The 20,857-nt window shown below is 44.0% G+C and overlaps 1 protein-coding gene across 1 annotated transcript; it reads right to left on the bottom strand.

The window, feature by feature from the left end:
• Window positions 1-9,056: 9,056 nt before the first annotated feature.
• Window positions 9,057-20,729, bottom strand: naa30 (N-alpha-acetyltransferase 30, NatC catalytic subunit). The gene is made up of 4 exons (XM_033648269.2): window positions 19,645-20,729; window positions 18,738-18,861; window positions 18,363-18,418; window positions 9,057-10,856 (listed from the first exon to the last, which is right to left on the bottom strand). Exons 1-4 carry the CDS (start codon window positions 20,506-20,508, stop codon window positions 10,719-10,721), a joined length of 1,182 nt encoding a protein of 393 aa, XP_033504160.2. The 5' UTR covers window positions 20,509-20,729; the 3' UTR covers window positions 9,057-10,718.
• Between the last annotated feature and the right edge of the window lie 128 nt (window positions 20,730-20,857).

Genomic DNA, 20,857 nt, shown 5'->3' with positions numbered 1-20,857 from the left:
CACCCCCATCGCTATGACTACCGCATCTCCAATCACCCTGGGCTGTTTGGCTATGACTCATCTGATCCACAGAGAGTGACTGGGTATAGGCCACAATTTGTACAGGCTGCACAAAGGTCAGCTTTGTATTCCCCCCTTTCTAAAAGTACCAATGTGAGCACTTTTCTGAATGTTGTCAGGTGATGTTGACTCTAATGGCTCGGCGGGGCTGGCACGATGCACTCTGACATAAAAAAAATAATATTGCTGCTTGTAAAAAAAGATATGCTTTAGTAGGGTATTGGCAGGATGAAAGTGTTGCTGGTAAATTGAGGTCGAGTTGAGGGGAAAGTGTCGACCAGCCGGTTTTCTGTCAAGTAATTAAAAAAGGGCTGTAGAAAAGTTACATGACATAAACGATGTAAATATATGTACTGTACGTAGCTGACTTGGTGTCAGTCGTTTTAGTGTAAATAAAGTTTTATTTATTGCTACACAGCTAGGATATTTAAAGGAAGTGTTCAACATTTTGAAAAATATGCTTATTTGCTTTGATGCATATCCAGATCAGCGAGTTAGATGGGGCTAGCAGCTGGTTAGCTTCACTTAGCATAAAGACTGGAGGGTGAACAGCTAGCTTCGCTCCCTCCAAAGGTAGAGACTTGCCTACCAACAGCTCTATAACTTTCGAATGAACACATTTGTTTAGCCTATACAAGAAATGTGTAAAAAAAAAACAACGTCAATCCTCTGTTTTACTGGTCATGTTTCAAACTATTATTTGGCTGGAGTCTCCACTGGCTACCTTAGAACTGCTAACTGCTAGCAGTTTCCCCGTTTCCAGTCTTTATGCTTAGCTAAGCTAAGCTAAGCTACCAATCTCCTGGCTGCAACATTAGCTTCATATTTAACAGACACGAGAGTCGAGAGTGGTGGTCCAGTTTCTCATCTAACTCCCAGCAAGACTCTGAATAGAGAATCTGAAGTTGATGTTACACCCTGTTAAATTTTTGGAATGGGGGCGCCATCTTGTGAGGTAGATTTGGTAAGGCCCAAACACACCAATCCAACATCAAAGCAATAGTACTGACGAAGGCCGACTGGTGCGTTGCCTCCTGATGTCTGTGTCTCACCTAAAAAGTTGCACATTAACACACTCCAATGCTACAGCCAACCAGCACGTTTGTTCTGCACCTGCATGAAAGGAAATAACTCTCCATACCAGCAGGTAACGAAAGTCTGTATTCATCACTGATAAAGCGAGACCGGAAGACCGACAGGACATATTCAAGATGCAAGTTAGTCAGTTAGCAAATTAACAACACAACCAGATGCTGAAAGAACAAAGCATATTTTCCGCTTCTGCTAAAGAGCTCAATGTCTAAAACAAAAATCTTACGATCTCACGCCGTCTTGATTTTAGTAGGTTGTTTGTTTTTGTCATTTCTGTTTCTCTTTTCATTTTCTGTCGGGCTGTGACGCCAAAAAAAGCGGGCTTGAGACAGTGGTGTGGGACACACCGCAAATACAAGGGCGACAGATGCTCACCGACAATCCAACATTGACCAACGGATGACCAATGGCTTGGTTTGTCAGGGCCCTTACCTGTACCTGCCATGGTGGTCACGCAACAGTATTTGGGGGTACTACGTGACTCATGGGTGAGGTGGGCGCCTCGTGCATAGGAGTGGCGTCCTTGCTGCGGTGGCCATGGGTTCAGTTCCAGCGTGTAGCCTTTTGCTGCATGGCGTCCCCTCTCACACCTCACTGTCAAGGCAAAAAGACCCCGTTACACTACCTCCCCTCACATATCCAGACAATGTAAACAATCTTGCTTTTAGACTGAGTGAGTACACTTTGGTAACAGAGATAACAGTTTGTAGCTCTCAAGATGGCGCCGCTGTCCCCACAACGTGGTGTATATCCTATAGATGCACAGAGCAAAAAAAAAGATATGTTAGGGGCAAGAAGTGCAACCCAACTACCAGAAAAAATATTGCATTGTACCTTTTTGCAAACCATGGATAAGTTACATTTGTACATCATTTTGTAACGGATACACTGTGTGTGTGTGGTCAGGTGTAGGCAAAAGAAATCACTTGGTTATGGATAGGGTGAGATGGCTTCAAACACTTATGTTTGGTGGCTCAAATGCCGCTGGAAAAGCAGGGATAAGTCGGTAAAAAACTCCCAGTTTTGGTGGCTCAAATGGCACTGGGAAATGCAGCAATGTGCCACTAAAAACACCAAGGTTCGGCGCCACAAACCCTGGTTGAACGCCATAAAACAACTGGTGGTGTTGGTTTGGAACAGCAGTCTACAATTTGACAGGCATCTCCCTTAGGTGTCACACCATCCACCGTCTCCTCCAACGCATGATCACAAATGTCAACATTAGACACCTTGATATGATACTTGATATGAAACCTGTAATGTGGCGTGGTTTGCAGAAATGTACAACGCCAACATTTTTTCTGGTGACTGGGCTGGAGAGTGACAGGAAAGAGACATGAACACGTTAGGAGGGTTAATGAGTGCAAACAGTGTTAAAGTGGGGAACACAGGACCCTCAAAATAACGGCTAAATGTTAGGTATACGGATTTTGTTATCTGGAGGGAGCCATGCTAGCTGTTTCCCTCCGTTTCCTGTCTTTATGCTAAGCTAAGCTAAGCTAAGCTAAGCTAAGCTAAGTGTGTCCTGGCTGCAGCATTAGCTTCATGGTCTCTTCTCGTCTAACTCTTGGTAAGAAACGGTATAAGCAAGTTTCTCAAAATGCTGAACTACTTTCCTAAAGTAAGAGTCCCACACATTTCAGAAATCTTCACATACGATTCATTTGAATTAACGCTTTGTTTAAATGTGAATTTTGTGTAAATGTAAATGTTTTATTCAAACGCATTTGAGACGCTCATACAAAATACCATAATCCTACAAAAGTATGTAGCATAAAACAGATTTTGATGTACAATATAACTCTGGTATGAATTCATTATTTTGCTAAATCTTACTTTTGTTTTTTAAGTGCATGACTATCAAGTCAGTTCATAAGCGGACCTGTTGCAGAGACTTCCCTCTAATGAATGAAGTGTTTCTGTTGGCTGGATAAGCACAAACATTGAAGACACTGGGGCAGAAGTTCATATTTTCACAAGTTTTTTTTTCCTACCAGCTCATTTTTTGCACAATAGTGGTTCTGTGTTTTAATCTGGTTCAGATAAGGACAGATAACGGAGACGCTCTGGTCGACACATCCGGCCTGGGAATGTCACATTGCTGAGCTGCAATGAAATGTAGTAAAATCAAGTCCTTAAGGTTTTAATAAAAAGAGGAATCATTTAATAAAAACTCATCTTCTGTAGGTCAGACAGAAAAGAAACATTTGAACATATGAGCCATGTTTGTGACACCAATGACGATAACATAGAGTCTTGTCTTTAGTTCAAAGAAAATATATTTTCTGTAACTTGATGAGCCATCTGATATGCTTAATGTACAACTGCCTGTTTATATGCAATAATACTGTTCTAGGGTCAGTGTGATGTAAAATAGTGGACACTTTTTGTCTCTTTATGTAGATATGATGTGATCAAATAAACAATTCTTTTAGATGTCTGATTGTGACTCTTTCTTATAAATACAGCTTAAAGGGACAATCCACCCCAAAATCAAAAATACAGTTTTCCTCTTACCTGGGGTGCCGTAGAGGCGTCTGCCTTCTTTCCAATGTAATGAAACATGATGGCACTGTGCTCGTGGTACTTTAAGGGCCAAAAAAGAAAATACATTTGAAAAACTCAGCAGCAATGTCTCTTTCCAGAAATCATGACCTGGTTACTCAAGATAATCCACAGACTTTGTTGGACGAGAGGCTTGTGGCTCACAACCATAGGTCGGAGTTTCGGAGATATGATAAGGAGCTCCTTCATGTCGAATGGTGCCAGTTGAGGTGGTTCTGCCTCCTGAGCGTCTCCTGCTTGAGGTGTTCAGGACACGTTCAACTGGTGGGAGGCCCCAAAGGCAGACCCAGAACCCAGAACATGGAGGGCTTATGATCTTGTCTTGCCTGCAACGCCTCAGGATCCTCCAAGAGGAGCTGGAAGGCATTGCAGAGGAGAGGGGCGCCTGGAATACTTTGCTCAACCTGCTGCCCTCACGACCTGGCTTCGGATAGGTGGCTGAAAATGGGTGGATGGAGAGGCTTGTGCTCATGACAGCATGAGACACAAACATCAATGGCATCCTTCTTGGCTAGCTCAGTGGTGCTAAGTAAGCTAGCAGTCAACATATGCTCATACAACTGTTCATACATCTATGAATAAGCATCCCATGAATGACGTTTTGCAAAGTTATGTAGGCTTACTAAACGTTAAGTTACATAGGTTATGTTGAGGCAAAGTTACGTACATTAGATTCAGGAAAGATTTCACAAAATTCCAAGCACCAGTCTCCTGGGGCAAAGTCCTGTTTTGTGACACATCCACCACCCCAACCTGCATCACATGGATGCATCACTTCTTGCAGGCATGTGCGAACAGTGCACGAGAACAGCCTCTAGCAGCAGATGCATGCTTCCTTTTGCATGGGGATTCGCAAGGGTGTAGTTATCATTTCGACATTGGGGTGGACACATATGACACAAAGGGTTTGGGGGTCTTCAGGAAAGGATATCTGAAGTGTCAAAGACTTAACTTCCTGTATTTTGGTGTTTGGTAGAAAGAAAGTCGTTCCTACATGAAACTGCTCACAACAAGGTCTGTGGATTATCTTCAGTAACCAGGTCATGATTTCTGGGAAGAGACTTTGCTGTTGAGTTTTTCAGATGTATTTTTGAGCACAAGCAAAGTGCAATCTAGTTCTTTTACATTCAAGAAAAGTCAGACATCTCTATGGCTGATATCTCCAACGCTCAGCAACACACACTGAAACAATCCCTTTCAATAAATAGCACTATGGGTAAAGGGACAAATGTGCTTCTTAATGTTGGGGTGAACTGTCCCTTTCAGTGTGACTTATGTTTTTAATGAAATCCACTCCAGACAGCAGACAAGACAACCCAGTTTACAGCATTAAAAAAATCAAATAATTTATTTCTGTGTTCTTTTTCCACATTAAATAAAAGCTATCGGACATTTCCAGATCAAAATCAAGAGAGGGGACAGGAAGGAGGAACAGGGGAAACAGAAATCTGACATGCAAAAAAACCTTTTTGCTCTCCCCTTTGCACACTTCGTGGATGGCGGTGGAGAGGGTGCTGGCCGCCCTGAAAAGACTGCAGAGAGCCCCCATGGTTAATAGATTGGTAGATTGATTGGTTGAAGGGACCACAGCTTTCTGTGGTGCAGCATGACAGCCGAGACAAATGTTTATCCGATCGGGAAACTGGTCTCTGGGGGAATTTATAATTGTAACACTAGAAACGTAGAGTGGCAGATGTCATCCCAGGTGAGAACAGAAAAGTGGTGATTGTTAGAAGGAGCTACCTGGATTAGCGCAGCGGACGTCCAGGCGCAGGGAAGAAACTGCCTCAGACATCTGTGAACACTGAACTGGCATGTCAAGTCAAAACTTATTCCAAATGCATTGTCAGAGAGAGCAACACCACAGGCCATGGCTACAAACTGATATTGATGACGAAGCCCTTCAGTCTGTGATCATGAGCTAAACGGAGCACTTTGGCTCTTTGTGACAGGCTGTAATGCCCACATGGAACTGCCAGAGTTTCACAGGAGTAAAACAAAAAAAGACACTTTTCCTTCAAAGTCTAAAACGCCTCCTCATACTGACAGCTGGTTTGAAAGAGTTCATTTTATACGGTGTTACCTATCCTGTCCTTTCATCCATCAGTAGTCACTGTATAAAATAAGCAAAGGCCCGGACAGTGAGGGGACAGAGGAGGGGGAGACGAGTGTCCAACGCAGGGACAGAAGATTTAAATGTCCAAAATAATCTAGGAGTTTACACAGGGTGATGATTGAAATTTAGAGTGTCACATGAGCAGTAAAGATAATTGGTGTTGACAGTCTGGAGCGATTTCGTATCACACTGTGAACCGCTCATAATTCTCCTCTGGATGGGCTAAAGTAGCACAGAAATTAAAAATAAAAATCAAATCTGATAAATCAACCCAAACCGCCCCCTTCCCAACAGATGATTCACAAAAAAACATGCTCTCAATATATCCGAGGAATAGAACAACACTCATATACAAATCTGGACAAAAAAAGAAAGAAAAGAAAAATAGGTCATCTGATCCATTGTTCCAAATGCACAGACACAAACGTACATACACAGGCTGTTATGAGGGTGGGGACTCTGTAAACATCTACTCTCCCTTTCAGTCCTGGGCTCCTGCGGTGAAATGTAGAAGGGGAGATAAACCCATAAACTGAGCGAGGTCCGGTAGTGTCATTCATGGAGCTCAGACGAGATCAGTCCTTGTATCGTTAAAACATCTGAGTTCCACTAATGTTTGCAGGAGGCTTTTGTTTGTTCTGTAGCCAATATTTCATAGCAGATTTTCCTCTGCTTGTGCCACATGGCAGTGTCTCGCAGTGATTTCTACTCTGAATGTTGTAGGCAGGATGAAAGCACGCAGATGTCCAACTGCATAATTTGAAGTTTACTTAGAGGGAAATTCGCCAACGTTTGTGTGGATGTCCAATCATTGTGGATGGTAAATGTAGTTAAAGCATTAAAATTGAAACAATAAATTCTGCTGACCCAGAAAGCTGAGTTTGCAGCTGCATATCTGATTCTCTTCTTGCATCCTGCGTCGTCATTTGATGTGACAGTGACATGGCTGGATGCAGGAAGAACTACAGGTTGGGTTTTGCCTTGGGGCAACCCGGGGGCGTGTTCTAGATGACCCTCAAAAACAGACCTTCCTTATTCTCCTTGCCTGTATTGCAAACTAGTTTCCAACACCATTAATGGCATCCTGAAATATGAGTGGAGAGGTGTTACAGATGGAGATACTGCATGAGCTGTGTTAGACCCTCCAGAATCTGAGCTGCTGAGAGTTAACACCGACTGGTGGAGACTTTGCTCAAATTGCCCTCCGATGCTGACAGAATCATCCTGCTGCAGTTAACATCAAGAGTCTTTGTTGAATGCTATTAGCGACACCGGGAGAGCCTAAGAGAGCCCGTGTGCGCGTAACAATGCATTAAAGTTTTGTTCCTCACATGGACAGAGGTGTTGGAGACCTTTTTTAGGATCCCAAAGATAAACAGAAAGGACAACCAAGACCAGCAGGGCCGAGAGGGCAGATGACCACTGAGTGTTTGTTACCTTACCCTACTGTAAGCTATTTTGTTGGGGTGCCTCTTAGGTAATCTATTGACAGATTCTACACATGTATGCAGAATCTGTGGGCCACTAAATGTTGGTATTTGCAGTGTTCAGATCCTGACAATGAGTTAGCTTTATATTAACTTTAGTAATTTATTTGCATTCATGTGCAGATATCTGGTTAGAGAGATTAGCCAAAACGAACGATGTACAGAAATAGTAGTCTTGGCCCAGTTATCTGCAACCTCACTGGATCAGCTTGACATATTGGCCCTCGCCCCCAGAGGCTTTTTCGTAGATAGATGATAAGTTCTGAAACCGCCTCTTAACGAAATGCTGTGAGTAATTTACATTGGGCTTTTATTGTGAAAGGTAAAATACAGAGGGAGTGAAGTGATGATGCACTGCCATGGGCCATGGGAAAAATAATAAATAGTGTTGGCGTCTTGGTTCTCGCCGATTCAGACTACGGAGCCTCCCCATTTTTATTTAGCTGCCTGCAGAAGCACACGTGCAGCTGATAAACTCGCAACGCTGTTTTGGGCAGCAAAGTAGTATCGCACACAATGCATCCTGGTACATGTAGGCACTGCCCTACAACAGGACTTTTGCTTTCTCAGTCAATATAGCACGCACTTTCTTCAACGGACTACATTTACCATCAACACTGGTTGGACATCCACGTAACAGGTGGTGAATTTTACCGTTAAACTGGCATTACGTGAATACTTCACCCGCAAAATGACCATCTGATAATCAATTACTCTCCGTTTGTTACCCTGAATTCATAAGACAACTTTGTTTTCTTGCTTGCCTCACTAAGAGTGGAGAATCCAAAAACTGAGAAAATGCTTCATGAATTGAAGTCACTGTCATCCATTTACAAACTCTCACACAACTCCTGCAGTACAATTCATGTCTCATTTATCCAGCACTATGTGTAGTACTTCTCAAACACATGCATTTTCGCTAAAACGTGACAAAAGTAAACACTTCTGTCGGCAAATAACTTGCCCTGAGTGGGCCTGAGCACGCAGTTGTGTATGAGCTCCACTTCAGCAGAGTTCAAGAGCATGCATACATCCAGAAAGGCTTCTCAGCTGTGCATGAGACTGTTTTTACTGAGGTGTTTTAAATCTTTTTTTTTTTTTTTGGGGGGGGGGGGGGGGGATTTTTTGGATTCTCCGTTCACGCGGGAGGCATGCGAGAAAAACAAACTTTTAACCACAATTTTAACACAATACGCTGAGTGAAATGGGCACTGTGAACGTGAAGTATTTCTTTAACCACTTGTGATGCTGGTGGTTTTTTAATTTGACTTTAAAAAAAAAAAAAAAAAATCAAAGCTGATTTAGGGTTTATTCTCCCCTCAACTGTCATCCAAACTGTCTCCTGCCCTTTCTGTCACACTGAGCACTAAGTCGAATCCTGGAAAGCAAAAAAAAACAACAAAAAACGAAGTGTGTGATTTGTTCTTTTCTCTTGTCCTTATTAGGTCGGAACAAAACACAGCACCTCAAAGGCTATGATCTTCCTGTGCGGGGCCTCTGAAAGTAGAGAAATAAAAGTCTAACAGATCCACACCATTGTCAAAAACAACAGGACACATTCATACGGACACATACACACTGCAGCAATTTCCAAAGAAGTGCATCTGACCTTTGTTCATATTATGTTAAAGAAAAAAAAAAAAAAAAAAGCAGTTGAAGCAAATTTTCTTTGCCATAATTAGTGTGGATTGGAACGTCCGGGTGCATCTATGACGTGTTCCAGGTTGGAGATCTTAACATGTTAGCGAGGTTGGTTGTGCATTGAGTTAGGGCACCTGGGAAGTGCATTGTGGACTCAGCCGCTCGCAAGCAGCGTGAGGTTATACAGGTGTATATTAGACAATCTAAACAAACTGAAAGAATAAAATATAATCTGCTAAGAATACTTGTCTATTTTCCTTAAACACACACACACGCACACACACGCACAGCATACTCAAACAAGGTTCCAGCATATGTAACACTTTGCCTTTGGTCTGGCGCCGAGCGCAGACCAGAAGCGGGCCGAGGCTGCCGTGTGACGCCTGTTGGCAGGAACGTCACTGCAGTCGTGGCTGAGAGTGCTGATGGATTGAGTGGCACTTGCAATGAGGAGAAACAGACGAATAATCTAAAAGGAGTAAACTGAGACGGCGAGGACGCATTTGACCACACCATCATTGGCAAGGAGTCTCTTTAGAAGACTCTTTTTTCTGGGGAATTTTCCAGCGGCTGGCAGTGCAATCGGGGAAAACACGTTCTGATTTGCAAAAATAGGAAGGAAAAGACTCATCCATACTGTCAGGGGTTTGATGATGAGATTAAGAGAAGGACACTGAAGCAAAAAGGTGTCAGATCCACCAGTCGGGCAAAGTTTGAGGCGCTAATGGAGTGATTCGTTTTACGATCAACTGCTCTGCACCAACATGCTTACACCAAACGCAGGAAGGGGGTTCGACTGGGTTAATCAACACACACTCTGCACACTTTCCCCCGCACTCACTTTAAAATAAATGCATGCATATCTTTACAGGCTTCAGTCCCAGAGGCTGAGGCAGGTGATGGAAACAGCAGCGAGGAGCCGCTGCGCCCCGCTGGACAGGATGATGGGAAACGGAAAACACACAACAGTACGCACAACCAAGCATGCGCTCACACAGTCGCACAAACACGTTCACCTGCTCACAGTGAAACCAACCACGCCACGTACACATGCACACAAAAACAAGCCAAACACTCCAAAGGAAAAACAAAAACAAAATGAGGCGGTACAAACACGCAGTCATACTTTAGCTTTTCCCGTCCCCCCGTCCAACTCACAAGGTTAAAAAAGAAACACAAAAATAAACTCCACAAATATTTTCTTCCCAGTCTGTTTTTACCGCCCCGCCTCCTTGTTTCACGTGTTGTTGTTTTCTTTAAGTCTGTTTGTGTCCTGTGTTCTGCAGGAGGACTCGCTGTGGTGCCATGTCCTCTGGGGTTCGGACGCACGTCCTCACTTGAGCTGCCTCCCGCCTCACGTCCCGGGTCAATGCGGCATCCAAGCTCGAAGGTCAAAAGGTCATCTAGTCCCCAGTCAAGGTCATCCCAGAGACCACCCTCTCTCGCCCCCCTGTCCTCGTCACAGGAAGTATCAGGGGCACCTTCATGAGAACATCAGGTGGGATGTCAGTTCATTTTTGCCTAAACAACAGTTGTTCGGAGGTCGAGGACAAAAAGAGGGTGTGTCTGCGTGTCTATGCATACCTATGTGCATACTCCTTATGTTTGTACACAGGTGTGTGTGTGTGTGTGTGTGTGTATGTGTTGTGTATAAGAGTGAAATGACCAGGGCAGAGCTGAGGCTGTCAAGCCGATAGCGTACGAGGTGAACAGCACCCGCTGTCCCGTCCTCCCCCGTCCCCTCTTCTTCTTTCCTCTTAGCGGAGCCACAGTTTGAGCCGCAGCGCGTCCACTCCGTTCAGGTAGTATCTGAACAGCCGCTTGTCTCTGACAAAACCCAAGTTCTCGTACAGCTTCAGGGCTGATTTGTTGGTGATTTCAGTCTCCAATACGACCTGGGGACACACACATGGACATGTCAGTGTGTTGTTTTATACATGAATGGACTGACTGATCCTTGTAACCTGGTACAAAACATATATTTGGTTTTTGTGTACCCAAACAGTTGTTTTGCATGTTTCAGCCTGTTAAAGGAAAATATCATTATTATGTTATCCTCTGCCGTAAGATTTATATCAAATTCCTCTCTGCTAGTTCAGCTGTTGTTACTTCTGTCAAGGAATTTAGTTTCTCAGCTCAAGCTTACAGGAAAACTACTGGCCTGATTTTTATTGGCTATGGGAACGTAAATACACACATATCATGCGACTAATGGCCCAGACACACCAAACTGTCTTCAGAGAACTAGTGGCAAATGTTGAAAGAACAGAGTGTGTTTACCGAGTGCCAGTGAACAATAACACAAAACATCATGTGGTGTTTCTGCAAAAGACAAATAATATGACATCATGTGACAAATTTGTTTTGATCTCACTCCCTCTTGACTTTCGCTCTCTGCAGTCGCAGATGCTGATTCAACAAGCTGCACTGGTGGAAAAAAAGCCAACTAGCACCAACGAGGGCCACAGGTGCTAACCGATGGCCAAATATTGACCGATGGCCAGCCACTTGGTGTGCCAGGGCCTCTCACTCGAATTCAAATGTGAATCCTCTGCAATAAACTCTACCGCAGATATTAGAACAAAATGTTCTTGCTTTACGAGAGCAAGCAGTAATATTGGTTGCAATACAGAAGTACATATTAACACACAGCTAAGATGATGAGGCTTCAGGCATAACCAAATTCTGACATCATTCTAATACTTTTGGAAATATATCCAGACACAGAGTATACAGGGCTGCACTTGCAGATTTGCATAACACAGAGGACTGGACGACTGGTCTGCGCTCTCTGACTGCCCTTTGAGTTTATCATAGTCTTAGTGCTAACCCTGTCTCAGTTACATGTTGTAACTCATTAGCTAGCAGGCTAGTCTCCAATACTCCAAGAGTCAGCTGGGTTTAGTACATCGTTATAAACGGCATGCAAAGCCAGTAAAATAGCTGTAAAGGTAACTTTGGGATTTTTCAACGAGGCCCTGTTTTTTCCATATTTATATGTCTAAGTGATTAATGGAAACATTTGCAATTGGTCGCAGTGGCGTAACAGCTTGCAATTTCACCATCCTGGTACAATTACGCACTGTTAATTAATGTCCACTAAAAGTGCTTGTTTTTGCCCCTGACAGGCTCAGATTGTTATCATCATAAACGTCTAGGATCCCTACAGAGAAATGACACATTTTACTCTACCTTTCTCTTGATCTGGTCTGTTTGTTATTGTGTATAACCAAGTCTCGCTCAAGGAGGAGTCTCGTTCTATCATCTCATGAGAGGTGACTTGTTGCACTAAGACAGCGGTGTAAATGTTAGTGGGAGTTGGAGAGAAGAGAACCAGGAAGATAATGTTATGTTGGACTACAGGAAACATAGCTTAGTCTTATCTAAAATGTTTCAATGTCATGGTTGAGTATTTAGCTGATTTTGAAAATGTGAAAAGACTTCTCCTTGAGCGAGATTTGGCTACACACTAACAAACAGACCAGGTCGAGCAAAGCTAAGAAAATCATCTCAGGTTCAGATTATTATTCTAAGTGTCTGACAACATTATGGAAATGATCCCTACAGAGATAGAGCTTTTTTGTTAGAGGGTAAGATCCTTTTAATTTAACCAAAAACAGCCCTTAAATCACCATCACCAAACCCACCAGACTCCATTTAAATAAACAGTGATTTTAGCGTGTATAGAGGCAGCATGTTTTCACATCTAACTGGGTGAATTAAGGGTTTATTTCAACCAAACCAGAGTTGGTGATTGTTGGAAGGGTGAAAAGACATATCAAGACAGTTTTTATGAGTTTTATTTTGTTACTGTCAATTTTGATTGAACTGTATTTTACAAAGATAAAAGTACTGTTTTTTAAATGGAGTCTGGTGGGTTTGGTGACCGCGATTTCGGGGCTGTTTCTGGTTCGACAGAAAGAATCTTACTCTTTAACATAAAGGTCTATCTCCGTAGGGATCCTTTCCATTATGGTATCAGACACTTAAATAACAAACTGAGCCTGTCAGTGGCAAAAACAAGCACCTTTAATGGACGTAAACTGAGGGTGCATAATAGTGGTTACATTGCAGCTAGTTTTGTGGCTGCAGCGCTCTCTGTCAATACCTGACCACTTTGAATAATTGTCTCCATTAGTCACTTAGACAGAAAAACACGGGAGGATGGGGTCAGGCTTAAAAAATATCGAAGTTTCCCTTTAAGGCACCTGATGTTTTAGCTGCTGTGTAGTTTTTGGGGTCAGTTGTTGATGGTCAAGAATAGCTTCAATGAGTAAACTAGCTGCTGCTGATTACACCACAACGTCTCATGTTCTATTTAAATACACACATTCAAAGTGGGAACAGGACAGTTTTGAAGTTGCCTGAGCTAAGCTAGGGGTTTTCCACTACTTCCTGTAGAATAACATGTCATGGAGCAGACATTTTGAGAGACAAGTACACAGCAGAGTAACATCTCACAATGTCTCTGTCCCAGTAAGTCAGGACAGTGTGACAGTGAGCCAGCAGGCACATGTACAAGACAATATTTTGTGAGTGCAATAAAATGACTGGCAGTGTAAAAAGTAATCTGATGACACTGACTACGCTGTGATAAAACACAACATCTAAGGAGGTGCTGAGTATTTCTCATAGATATTGTGCATTTAGCGAACGACCATTTTCCAAAGCGCACTCAAGTTCCTCTCTTCCCAGCAGCTACTAGCTTCCATTCACTGCACTGCTACAGTGACCTTCAGTAACATATTTCTCTGTGAAAGATGTGTGTTTGCGTAATAATGCAGCAGCAAGAAGGGAGTTAAGCAGTCGGTTGTGTTTGTGCGTTCAAGGCTGGTCTATATTAAAGTTGTAAAAGTATGCCGTCGACTGATATTACATTTAGAAGCAAAGCAGTTGGGAAATTAAACTCTGAAGACAAACTGAATTTGGTAGCCCGGGATATTTGCCTATGCGCATCTGAGTACAGCAATAAAGCCACGAGCCAGCGGGGAAGATTAAACAATAACAACAATAGTTGGCAGTTGAGTGAAGTGGTGTGTTTTAGTCAGGGTTATGATACTTATAAAAACCGCCTGCTGATACACAAGCTGAAAAATGCAGCTTGCGACACAGTTACAGTGTTCACAGTGGCCTGATTGATGAAAAAATAAATTTCTATAAAAGCACACTTGGTGCCGTTTGTGTGTACACAATCAAACCAACAAGAAAATCACAACTCTGGTGAATCATCGTCAGAGTTCTGGCCTCTAAGAGATCAGAGGAAGTTTAATACGGAATCTCATTTCCACCTCAAACACCTGCCATTTCTAGAGATTTCAAAACCTACTGTGAGTGTGTGTGTGTGTGTGTGTGTGTGTGTGTGTGTGTGTGTGTGTGAGAGAGAAGCAGGTGAGTGAGTTTACAGCTACTCAGAGAGAAGCATATCCACAGCCAGCGGCCTTTATTTCTCTAACAGATTACTTTCTAATTGACATTTGTATACTTAAAACTTAAATATATGGTAATGAAACAGACGGCTTCGCCCACTTGTGGCGCTCCTATAGGAAGAGAAACATTCAAAGACTTAATGTGGCCTATAACAATGGCATAAGACTTCTTCTTAAACTTCATTGATGGTGAAGTGCCAGCCAAATGTTTGGAAATGTCAGTGTGCCTACCTGCCCTGCTCTAATACGAAATCTTATATATCCATATATGTGCAGGCTCTCTGTCTCAGAATATCCCATCATCCAGGCCTTAAGTGGAATATATACTTCTGCGTCGAACTGACGCCGAAGCTACGGCGTAGGCTCAGCATCAACGTCAGGGAACGCACTTTCCCAGAAATGTAACTACATGTCGCGGCGACGCAGACCTCCTGTCTATTTCTGTAAGCTGAAACCATTTCCCTCAGTGGAAACAAAGCTTTTATTTACTTTAATTTCAGAGATAAACAATAAATTGTGAAGACAATAAAGCCTCCACTAAAATAGCATTTTAAGTCTTGTGTGTGATTTATCCTGGCTTCATATGAGCAGAGGAAATCTCTGTTAGCTGCTAGGCTAATTTATACAATGTAAAATGCCATAGGCTTGTGCTAATAACGTTAGCATGTTGTATTTGTTTGGAAAACTTGTTCAGTATAAGACAGTTGTTTTATCAGTGAACCTTGTGAGTTGTAATGGAGCTGAATTTTGTAACGTTACCTTTGTTAAATGTTGCTGTTGTCCCTGGCTTCATATGAAAAGAGGAAAAAATGCTAGCTGCTAGGCTAATTTATACAATGTAAAATGCCATAGGCTTGTGCTAATAACGTTAGCATGTTGTATTTGTGGGGAAAATGTGTCCAGATAAAGACAAGTGTCTGTCTGTGAATGCTGTGAGTTATAGTGAAGCTGATTTGTGTACCTGTGTTTGTCTCTATTAAGCCATGTTTAATGTGTGTTTAATGTGTGTTCACTTCACAGTAACCCTGCCGCTGACTAGTGTTTTGGAGGTGTAACTGCAGAGTGACACAGACACACCACTGCACAAGTATACATGCTCAAGAGTAGGCTACATGTGAGGTTACATGAGCTTCAAAACCAGACACAACTCAGCCCTGAGCAGAGACCGTTCTCTACTGACCAATCAGACTGCAGTGTTCACAGCTCCACCTTTTAGTACCAGTACCTGTGTGCTAGGTACCCCAACAGAGGGGGGACCAAACATGGGGTTCCATTGGTACCATCCACAACTTTTCACAGTGGAAACAGGGCTTAACGGTGATCACTATAAGCAGTTTCCACTGCAATTAAAACAATTAATTTGCAAATAAATTTGTGAGTTAAAGATACTCATAATAAAATCATGGTCAGCGGCATCATGTAGACATTAAGTACTCTTATCTCTCTGTTTTCAGAAGTGATCTAATATTCTGAGTTTCTTAAAAGTGTTGTTATCAATATCAGTCTACGTGTGCGCTATATTAAGAATATTTTCACTGCTGTATCTCGCCATCAGACAGCCCGCTCTGACGCCATTATCTCTGCTCTCTTCAAAGCTAATGTATAGCCTCATGGAGAAATTTTCCCTCCCAGCGTGTGTGGTGGTGCGTTTATCTGCAGAGACTCTGCCCTCTGCCTGGTTTTCTTATCTTCTTCTTATTTTCTGTGCGCTGGACTTTAACGGCACACTCATTTGAGGTTGGGGCTTTATAGAAAGGCAGCAACCAGGTGCCAGACCATAAGCAGCAGGCATCCAAGAGACACAGTGCAGATTAACTGCAAATATAACAAGGCAAAACATCAAACGGGAGTGAATCCAGGGTTGGCTTTTATTTTTACTTTCGCTGGCCGGCAGGTGTACAAACAATACCGACAATCCTGCATATTATACCTTTCAGTCCCTAAAAAAGCCTGTTATCAATATCAGTTTAAGTGTACGCTATATTTAGAATATTTTCACTGCTTCACCTCACCATCAAACAGCCCGTTTTGAAGCTGTTATCTTTGCTCTCTTCAAAGCCGCAAGACTCCTTTTACAAAAGAGTAACTTTACCTCAGAGAGCACAGGAGCTGCTGGTCTACAGCTGCCTCGGTCGGTTAGTTTGTTTCTGTTACTGTACGACTTTGATGAATCCAAACTGACCCCAGGGTCTCCCCCACATTCTTCTATTTGTGGTGGCCCACCACAATATCAACATCATTGCCCCCTCGCTGACAACTGTCTGGCGCCGGCGCTGAGAGGAGCAAGAGAAACAGCTCGTAGGAGAGGGACGAGACTGAAAGGCTCGGAGTAGCTGACAATCAAACCAAGGTTACAGGCAAACTGTGAAGATAAGTGAAGGACAGGAAGGGAACCTGGTCCTTGAAATACAAGCAGATTTTTTTTTTTTACTTTTAGTTCATGCTCACGGAGAGATTTCAATGTTGGGCAGTGTATTTTTTTATGTATTTACTGTGTTTTCCAGCAATTCTGTCTTTTTTTTCTGTATATTCTGGCTATGTAAATGCAACACACTCCTCCCGTCTACTGCTGGCATGCTGCTAATGCAAATGTGGGCCAATCTCAGGCATAAACCCTGAGCATGTTTACACCAACCCATGTGTGTGTTTCAGGCTTTTCTTAAAAATGTAGATGTTCTCTGGATGTGCTAAAGCAGTGGTGTCAAACTCATTTTAGTTCCTGGGATACATGCAGCCCAAGTTGATCTCAGACGGACCAGACCAATAAAACCATTGCACATTAAGCTGTAACTATCATCAGCTCCAATATTTGCCCTTTTTTGTGTCTAAAGAATTACAAGTACATCCTGTAGACGTTCATCCTTTCACAAAACAGATAAACAGCCTGAGATGTCTTAAGAAAAATGAGTGCAACTTCACTAGTATGTCTTTCCACATTCAGTCAGTCTACTTCTCACTGTTATTACACGTGCATTTATCCAGACATTTCCTGATACAGATTCTTTCGAACTGAAGCTGCTGATTGACAACATTTTGCACAATGATCAATATATTTCAACACGGTCACAGTGAATATTCATTGTTATACCAGAGAGCTGTATCCTGGTCAGGGTGGAAAAGTCTTGCAAAGCATTAGCCCCTTTTACACTGCCAGATTTTCCACGAATGTTGGGTCGTTTTGCCGGCAAGCTGCGAGCGTTTAGACACACAGAGCCGGATTGGCGAGTTGATCCGAGGCGCCCAATTTTCCGCCTTGTAGGGTAGACATATTGGCAGAACCCTTTTAGTTTAAACAGACCGAGGCGGCCTTCCACAATGGGAGGGGCTGTTGATGACTTGTGGGAGGAGCTGTTGATGACTGGCGGTGAATAAACAGCTGATAGCAGGAATGAGTGAGCAGCTAGTAGCAAGAGGGAAACGCAAACCTGACAGACACTGTAAAGATGAGCAACTGGGGAGACAAGGAATTGCGCACCCTCCTTGTCCTCGCAAACGAAGAGGCCATTAACCATCAGATGACGGGAGCGGTAAAGGGCGGGCCGACTTATGAGAGAATCGCCGAAGGACTGACCAGCCGCGGCTTCCCTCCCACGTCACTGTTTACGTCACACGCTGAGCTACACGTTTTGTTACTTGCTCACGCCCCCCATTGCCCCGAAAAAGGCACATTCTGTATAAACAAAAGTAGGTAGGCGGCATTTTGCTGCACTCCCCGATTTTGTTTTTATACTGCCAATGCTGAAAAAAGACTGATTGGGCTTTCCTGCAAATTTGCACATCTCCTATTTAAAAAGGGCTAATGTTTAACTTGCTCCTGAATGCTGGCATCTCTTAGTCTAATCATATAGTGGGCCAGATTTGACCTTTTGGCGGGTTGGTTCTGGCCTACAGGCTGTATGTTTGACATCCCTGTACAAAAAAATCATGTTGCTTGCCTGAGAAATCCTCCTGCAGGAATGGGACTTTGTATCTTACCTCGTCACAGTCACCCTCCACCATAGCGTAGATGGCCTTCTTCACCAGATTAGTACCTGAAACAAAAGAGGCAAAGTCAGTGACGGCACGCAAACACACAAAACACAAACATTTAAGAAAATATCACTTGGTTTTTCTGTTTTTCTGGCTTGATGTCTGGTGCGCAAGACAGGCAGAAGGTAAACTATGTCACTTAAAGTTAAACAAATCAACTCAGAGTGTACATCTTATCTAAATACTGCATTTGCATTGAGAGATTTGGTTGTCAAAGAAAGCACAAAAGACGCAATTGCACAACTTGGTCTCGGCTCCACATCACAAAAGGACAGACTTTTATATTGATCCTGTACGTGACATGCAGAGTGCAGATCTCACCGATGCTTTTCCTTCTGTGTTTCGAGTCCACGGCCAGCATGGCGATGTAGCCACGACGGAACATCTTCTTGTGCATGTCAAGCTTACATACAATGGCTCCGACACACTCCTGCTCCACCATGGCCTGTGACACACACACACACACACAAACACACAACAGTTAGATCCTCCTGAGTGTGTGCTGGGGTGGTCGCTGAAAGCCTAGCAACAGTTCCTCCACAGTTCCTGTCACCCTGCCAGTTGTGCTGGTTCCCTGAGCTGAACTCTGACCTTTGTTTCACTGCACTTCCTCTTGTGTTACATGCGTCGTTCCAGACAAACTGGAACTGGGAAGTTTACGACCTTGGGGCTCAGAGGATACGCAAAGAAAGGATAGTGTTTGTCAAAGTAGAAAATCCTGACTGGACACTGAGTGCAAGAGGAAACACACACTCACAGCACATTACTCTCAAAACTGGACAGTAAGGGGTTTATACGTTTGCTTGCTTCTGAATTCCTGCACATGTGACAGGTCAAGGACCTTTAGATAAGTGACTAACAGTAAGGGGCACCTTTACTTGATTTAACAGGTCTTAATTCCAACTAAAATCCACAAAGGATCAAGGCTTTGTGACAGAGAAGTGGGTGTTGTAGCTGCCAACTGTCACAGTACAATTTCCAAACCAGTGTGCTGTCAGTAACACATTCATCGATGTGTGTGCTCTGTGTTTGGCTGCCTTTGAGACACACTGACAGGTGATGAAAGCTACAAGCATGCAGTCACACCCAGCCCCAATAATGCTATGCACCCTTAGGTAACCTTAGTCCACAGGCTGGGATGATATCTGACACTTTATTCTGGCTCAGAGTTTAAAAGGTGAATGCAGGCATTTTCATCACACTGACATGTTTTCAGAGTCACACTCACCAGAAAGCAGAGCTGCGGCCAGTTGTGGATGAAGTACCTGTAGGTGTAAATTGAATAAGGCTCAGACAAGTCCTTGGTGATCAGTCTCATGATCCACGGCATCTGCAGCTCGGACTCGTAGCGGACATAGCGGATGCCATGGCTGTCCTCTTCCGCTCGGCCGGGAGAGCTGCTCAGGTCGAGCCGGGCGAGCTCCTCGGCCGGCGGTTGCTGCTGCTGCGGGTCAGCGAGGCTCTCCTCTCGGCCGGGCCCGGCGTCCGGCGGCTCGTCGCTCGGCGGTCTCGGCGGCTCCGTGAGGTCAAACTCCTCTTTCCCTTCGTCCCCGGGTTGGCTGTGGGCCGCTTCAGTTCTTGTTAAACCCGGCATCCCGTTTATGCTATTGTTAACTACAGGAGAGTGACTGCCGTTTTTGGAGAAGGGGCTGTGGCCTTCATGTTGGCAATGCTCACTATTGTTTCTAGCGGCTGGAGCCTCCTCGTTGCTGCCGCTGCTGCTGCTGTCACAGTTGTCCACGGACGGTCTCGGATTGTCAGGCCGGTTTCCTGTGTGTTGGTGGCTGTCAGCGTCCTCTAAGGGGCCGGCCAAGCCGTTTAGCTGCTGCTGCTCTCGGGCTTGCATTTTGAGGTGCAGCGCCGCCGGGCTAGCTCGCGCTAGCATGTTTTTCTGCTTCTTCGTAACCGACCTATTGACTTCGCTAACCGGCTCCGACGTCTTCCCTGAACCGGCGGGGACACAGTCCTCCCTGTGACAGGCCGGCTCTCCGTCTTCCCCCGCCGGCTCCGCGCTCTCAGCCCCGGGGAAAGGAGGAATTTCAGCCGGGGATGCAGGCAGTGCGCTACTAGGCCCAGGCGGCACTGTGGCCATCCCACCGCATTAAGGTGGAGATTCAAGCTGTGAAAACGTTGAACACAAGCTCATCCACGAAGCGAAGTGATATACAATCAATATACACGTTAGTTCACCGAATATCGCATAAATCCACAGCTTTTTGAGGCGATAACGTATCCGCTGGCGACGTTTGTCGCTGCTTTCTCCTCGATTTCCCTGCTGCCGGAAAGTGCTGTCGCAGCAAACGCCATTGCAACAGCAGACAGAGACGTTTTACGACAGTGGTGTAACGCATGACAGATGCAGGGGCCAATTAGCTACTGTAATGAGTTCACCTTGTTTTAACACCTTTCCTGGCATTTTTCTCACACCAAGACACTCTGGA

The sequence above is a fragment of the Epinephelus lanceolatus genome, chromosome 13, assembly GCF_041903045.1.
Source record: "Epinephelus lanceolatus isolate andai-2023 chromosome 13, ASM4190304v1, whole genome shotgun sequence".
Lineage (NCBI taxonomy): Eukaryota > Metazoa > Chordata > Actinopteri > Perciformes > Serranidae > Epinephelus > Epinephelus lanceolatus.
This window is presented reverse-complemented; position numbering and strand designations above follow the sequence as displayed.

Bases quoted from the DNA above. Each gene is read 5' to 3' on its own strand.
- naa30 (XM_033648269.2), bottom strand. From the start codon at position 20,508: ATGGCCACAGTGCCGCCTGGGCCTAGTAGCGCACTGCCTGCATCCCCG. The intron at 18,862-19,644 runs GTGAGTGTGACT...TGTGTGTCACAG, and splicing joins GGCCGCAGCTCTGCTTTCTG to GCCATGGTGGAGCAGGAGTG. The intron at 10,857-18,362 runs GTAAGATACAAA...GTGTGTCCCCAG, and splicing joins TGGAGGGTGACTGTGACGAG to GTCGTATTGGAGACTGAAAT.